This window comes from Myiozetetes cayanensis, unplaced genomic scaffold (genome assembly GCF_022539395.1).
Source record: "Myiozetetes cayanensis isolate MyiCay16 unplaced genomic scaffold, myiCay2020 scf7, whole genome shotgun sequence".
NCBI classification, from domain to species: domain Eukaryota; kingdom Metazoa; phylum Chordata; class Aves; order Passeriformes; family Tyrannidae; genus Myiozetetes; species Myiozetetes cayanensis.
In genome coordinates this window covers 43,150,622-43,156,621 of record NW_026087964.1, presented here as the reverse complement: position 1 = coordinate 43,156,621, position 6,000 = coordinate 43,150,622, and the positions used below count along the sequence as shown (strand labels likewise).

At 41.4% G+C, this 6,000-nt stretch overlaps 1 protein-coding gene across 1 annotated transcript in view; it reads left to right on the top strand.

The window, feature by feature from the left end:
• The first annotated feature begins 262 nt into the window (after positions 1 to 262).
• The window catches only part of LOC126651911 (transmembrane protease serine 11E-like), a 39,847-nt gene continuing 34,109 nt past the window's right edge, over positions 263 to 6,000 (top strand). Inside the window, exon 1 of the mRNA XM_050338358.1 lies at positions 263 to 426. Coding sequence (XP_050194315.1) covers positions 263 to 426 — 164 coding nt within the window. The remainder of the gene's footprint in view (positions 427 to 6,000) is intronic.

The window sequence follows — 6,000 nt, the reverse complement described above, 5'->3', positions numbered from 1 at the left end:
GGACAGAAAGGGACTGCTGGAAAAGGGGGACCTCACACACTTCCTGTTCCGCTGTAGTGAAGAACAAGTCTTCTTGCTTGGGCCGGTTTATCTGCTCAGCCCATCTCTGCCTGCCTGGGGAGCTCTTTGATGCGGAGCTGATCCGAAGGTTGCAGTCTCCTTATCAACTCCATGCTTACCTCTGTTTGTTTTTATTCTGAAGTTCGTTCCCTCATTTTGCAATAACCCACAGGGTGCTGGGTGTTGCGCCAGCCGTGCCTCAATGAAGGATCTTCATTCAACACCTTTCCCTTCCCGTCACACCAGTCAATGCGACTCCTGCATTTTCCATCACCATTCGCTGCGCAGACCAGACTTCAGTAAAGCCTTTGTTGGCGGCCAGAAAGGCTACCAGGCCTACCGGGACCTGCCATGGGATCTTCAAAAGTAGGTGGCATGTTTTAACCCAGCTAATCTAACTTCAGGGTGTAGTGGTGGTAAAGAATACTGTCCATGGGAAAGCTGTAGGCTTTCGAGGACATAGATACAGAAGAGATTTTGAAGCTCATTGCTCTATCGCTGATTCTTTCTTCCTCTTAGACCTAGGGTTACATCAGGGATCTGTCTGAAATGTTCAGCCTGAAAAGGGGCAATAGAGGGAAAGCTGAACAGTAAATTGCAGGTTGAATTGGATGTTTTGGAAACTGTGGACTGGATGAAAAGGGTAACGTGGTTGGAGTGAGAAATGCCAAGGGAAATCCTTCTCTACCGTGGCCAGGAGCACTACCATTTGCTGTACATTTAGAAAGATGATGTGATGGCTCAGGCTGACGTTCACCTTTCCTCCCTGTGATCATCTCATCCTGCCTCCAGCAGGTTTTTATTGCAACAGTGCAGAATCCAGGAAGTTCTTTTGTGTCAAAATCAAATGTAGTGACATGATTTTTGGAAACTACGGGTTTTGGTCAGGTCTGGTTTCAAAATTATTTCCCACAAATCCTGCAAAAAATCCCAGTCAAATGTATGATGACAGCACAACCACATGTGGGGAACCTTAGAGGGGTTCATCATTCTGGTTTTGACCCTTGTATTTTAAGGAAGAAGCCATACTTCTAGGGAGCAATGAATGACAAGGTGTTTTGTTTCTGAAAGTATTTTGTGCAGTCAGAGATGCTGGATATTCTTAGTTTTGTTTTACTGTAAAAATAATTAAGGCAGTTCTGAAAAGTTCAGAGTATTTTTACAAAAATAAGCTGCAACACTCTACTATGCTCTGTTGTGTCAGAGCAGGGGCTGTGTCAAAAGTGTACAGCAAACCTCTTGGAATTTATTTCTGTCCAACACAATGAGTTCTGGATTCACGTGGCAATTGGGGATACTCAGTCTTCCATGAGTTTTTTTCCTTGTTGTTGCCTCAGGAGTTGATGAAGCTTGAAAGTTTGACTTCAGAAACAAAATTCAAAAGAATTTGAAATATTTTTTTACTATTCTAATGATATGGCTGGATGGTTGAATTTTTGGGTGAATTGTTAAAGACTAAAATATTAGTCTCCTCTCTGGCATTGCTTTGGGCAAATGGCTGTGGATGATTGCAAGGTACTACTTATTTTTTCCATCCTCAGTATTTTTAAAAATCAAGTTTTCTAAATAATCTCTGGACATGCTGAAATAGAAACATTGTTTCTGGATCGACAAAAATTATTATTGATGCACAATTTAGTGTTTTTTTCTCATTTTGTGGGAACAATATCATTTTAGTCAATACAGTGTTGACTTTGCCAGGAGAAGGTGGATTTCAGCTTTCTGTTCTGTGCTTCCTAGTGGTACCCTGTTCAATACCCCAAGATCCTCTGCACTGTTTAATATCCACAAATTAAAAGTTATGCTGCTCTAACTGTCAGGTGACGAAGAAATCCCCATCAGTTGTGAATACCAGTTTGTGTGGGTTAAATAAAGGGGGAAAACTAAGTGAGAGTTCTGTTCCTAACAGAACTGAAAAGCCATGTTATTTTCTAGTTAGATGTAAATCCAGTTGCCAGGTCTTGCTGATATATACAGTGGTGTAAATAATTTTAATAACAGTGTGCTAGAGGGTAGTTAAACAACATCTGAGTACAGTTTCTTTACCTCTTAGTTAGGAAAGAATTTAATTGTTTAAATGGTTGTTTAGACTATTATAAAATCTAAAGTACAGTAGTGAAAAATCTGTGTTGGATAGTTAAATATTTCCATCTTTGGGAAGGGGTGGAAACTGCCTGGTCTTAATCAAAGCCCCTTTGTAGTCTGTTAGATGCCCAGAGTTCTTTGCTGGGCAGGGATGTGGATCTGAGTGTGGAGCTGTAAGCCTTGCTGTTTGAGCTCATCTTCCTCTGCCTCCCAGGGAGGTGGTGGATTCTCCGTCCCTGGAGGTATTTAAGAAGAGACTGGATGTGGTACTTAGTGCCATAGTCTAGTAACTGTGGTGGTAGTGGATCAAGGGTTGGACTTGATGATCTCAGAGGTCCTTTCCAATCCATCTGATTCTGTGATTCTATGATTCTTAATCCCTTATAAGAGGGGTGTTTCGGTATTAGCTTTATCCAGTTCCGAGATGCCTCTTTTCAGAACATTTCAAGCTAAGCTGGAATGTGTGCTCCCTAAAAGCCTTCAGGAAGCAAAGCTGCTAAGGAAAACTGGGCGGAGCAGACAGCCTTGCTGGTCTTGTCCCTCTGTTGTGCTGTGTCCTGCAGTCTGGAACGTAAGTGCAGTGTCCTGTCTACAACTTCCTTGTGAGGATCTTGTGCCCTGGCAGGGTGAGGTAGAGAGTAGCTGGTGTTATATGTGGTAGTCTAAAAGTGAATATGCATGTGGAAATGCAGTGCCACTTGCACCAATTTGTCATGCAGCAGGTGGGCAATATGAATGCAAATTACAGACTGCTGAGGTGTAGCAGGAAATAGATACCAGCCCTGGTGCAAGGACACTCATGTGCCATTGGCATTAGTGGGAGTTAACCTTGATTATTGCAGGAGGCAGATGTGTTTCCTGCCTGGTGCCAAACAGTTTGTCAGTTTGCCTGTCAGTTTGCCCCAGAGCACATCCTGAGTTTAGGAAACCCTAGTGAAATACGTTTGATTCTGGTACACTCCACAACTGATTTCAGTCATAGAGAATTGCTTCCATTTGTGTTTTGTTGCCACATATGCTCAGTTTCTGGCCATTTTGGACAGGAAAACTAAAATGAGACAAGATCTTCTCCTGAGCCTTAAAATCTAGTCATGTTCATTCACTGAGCAAGCCCCAATGTAAGATGCCTTTTTCTGGCACCTGCTGTTCCTCTTAGAGAGTGTTTCAGCAGTGCTTCATTTATTGATTTTTTTCACTGGTGGTTTTATGATTGAGCATTTTGTGTCAGTATAAGATTTCAAAATCAAGGCATTCTGCCTCCACCACATGCTCCTTCCGTGTTTGTGTTTCTGATTACATACAGATCTTCATTTTAAATGAAGCCAAACTAACACAAAGCTTGGGATGGTTTAGTTTGACATGCTTCTGACAATCTGACAATCTGACATGCTTCTGACAATCTGAAAGCTTCAGGTGGTCTGTGGACAAACTTGGTGATGACAGGGGAAACGATTTTATACAGAACTGAACATGGAAATTTTCCAGTTTCTCTGCCACTGGACAATTACCTGGGGTTTCAGTATCAGCTGAGCCACTTGTCTAAGGATCTTTCTCCAATTTCAGCAGCATTTTTCCCATGAAGAAATTTGTGAAAATACATTGCTAGATTACACACTCACTGTTTATCTACCCAGTCTAGCAATTGTTTATTATATATCCTGTTTTAACCCCAACCAGAAACTAAGCACCATGCAGCCACTCACACCCCTCCCACACCAACCCCTGTCCCAGTGGGATGGGAAGGAGATTCAGGGGAAAAGACTGTGTTGAGCATGATGCTCTATGGTATGGAATATTCCTTTGGCCAGTTCAGGTCAACTGTCCTGGCCATGTTCCTTCTCAGCTCCATTTGCACCTGCTCACTGCCAGAGCATGAAAAGTCCTTGACTTACAGTAAGCACTACTGAGCAATAACTAAATCATCAGTGTGCTATCATCATTATTCTCACACTAAGCCTAAAACAGCACTGCACCAGCTACTATGAAGAAAATTAGCTGTATCCCAGTTGAAATTAGGACATAAAGTATAAAATACAGAAAAACGTATTATTATCCAGAAATGTAAGCTTCTAAACTATAGGGGATGTTGGATACTTTGGGTCATATTCTGAGTAGACGTAAGCTGTCACAGCTGCACACAAACTATGATGACCACAGAAAGGCTGGTCTGTTGTATCAGACTTGCAGAACTCCTTTGTAGAGATGTTCAGTATAGTTTTTGTATACCAGTAAACAGATTTAAGTAAACAAATTAAACCACATTACTATCCTATTATTTGTGTATTTATATATTATTAAGGCTGACAGTGGGTTTTATCATTTTTTTTTTCTTCTCAAAGCACCTTAAGAGAGAGGCATTATGTGTATTCTAAAACAGTGGAGAAAATTTGTCAATCTAAGCATGCCTCTCTTATAGGACTAAAAACAAAGGACATATAATAGCCCAGAAGAGATCGTCTCTAGGTGACTGTTTTGGGTTTGGCTTTTCAGCTGTCTGTCCTGTCAGCACCTTTCTTGAGCAGACACTGTCAGTGCATGCATGCCAAAGCAGAGCCTGTGCTGTCTTTCCTGGTTCATGCTGACTTAGCTAGACACGGTCTCTGATATGAAGCTCACTGCAGGTAATGGAGGGGTTCCACAGGTGTCCAGGTGTGCTTTCAGCTCCTGTGAGGTTAAGACCTTTGAGGTTTTTCCTCTGAAGCAGGCATTTTGACTCATAGAAAGCAGTTGTAATTCTGTTTCTTTGCATGAAGTGAATATAAATCCCAATAGGTGAAAGACACTAATTTCTTTTGTAAACAAAGAGTTTCAGGCTGGAGTGAGGCAAGTGCATGCATGATTTATTTAATGAAATGTTTATTGTTTTTTTATTGAATGGTACCCTTAAAAATTATCTTAGGACATTAGGTAAGATTTTTAATTTTTCTTTGAGACTGACTTTTTTCTCCTAATACTCCTCTGTTACTGAATGTTGACAGATATAATTAACTCTGTCCTTCTTATGTCTGCCTAGTAAAAAGCATAACAGGAGGGATCCCTCTGGCTCTGTGTTTATTGGTGTGAGCTCCTTGTTGAGGAAAAAGTTCCTGGAGGTCTTCTTGTATGTGATGGGAAGAAACACAAGTATGAAATGCAGGACTCCAGATCACCTACCACTGTTCAGGAAAGGTCTCAGTGGGTATTTCTAGGAAAATGAGTCAGTTGAAAAACCAAGGCAGTGTTTGGAATTATTAGGAAACAAAGAGAGGACAAACAAGGAAAATTGTTATGTCAGTGTGAGCAATTTTATATCAGTTTTTGTTGTTTCTCTCTGTCAGCAAATATTTCACTCCTCTTCCTCATAGGACATCTCTTAATTCGAGACCTGGTAGTCTTCTGCCAAGAGATGAAATCCAGTCTGTGATTGCAGTGTATTTAAGATTACTGCACAGGCATGGTTGTCTGGGAAAGAGCAGAGTTTCTGTGGAAGAGGGAAGGACCACTTAAGCTGCAGGCAGAAAAGCCCTGTCAGAAAGCCCTCTGAAGTCAGTGGGAAACTTTCAGCTTTAGGTATTTGGTTCAGGCTTAAAATTTTCATTTCCATTTCTAGTTTGGAGGACTTCAGTGACCTCCCCACATGACGTGTTTTTAATCCTGCATTTCTAGGCTACACTCCCTGTTCCCTCTCTTGGAGGCAGACAGTTCCAAAGGAGTTAACAAGGATTGCTAGACTGTTGATCTGAGAAAATAAATACCCACTGTTGAAATTTATCAGCTCTCTGCAGAGTATTCAAGCCCTGACAGGTCATCACATGGATTGAAGATGTTTCAGTTCTGGCATGGTTACTTCTCTTATATGTATTGAACCCTTGTAAG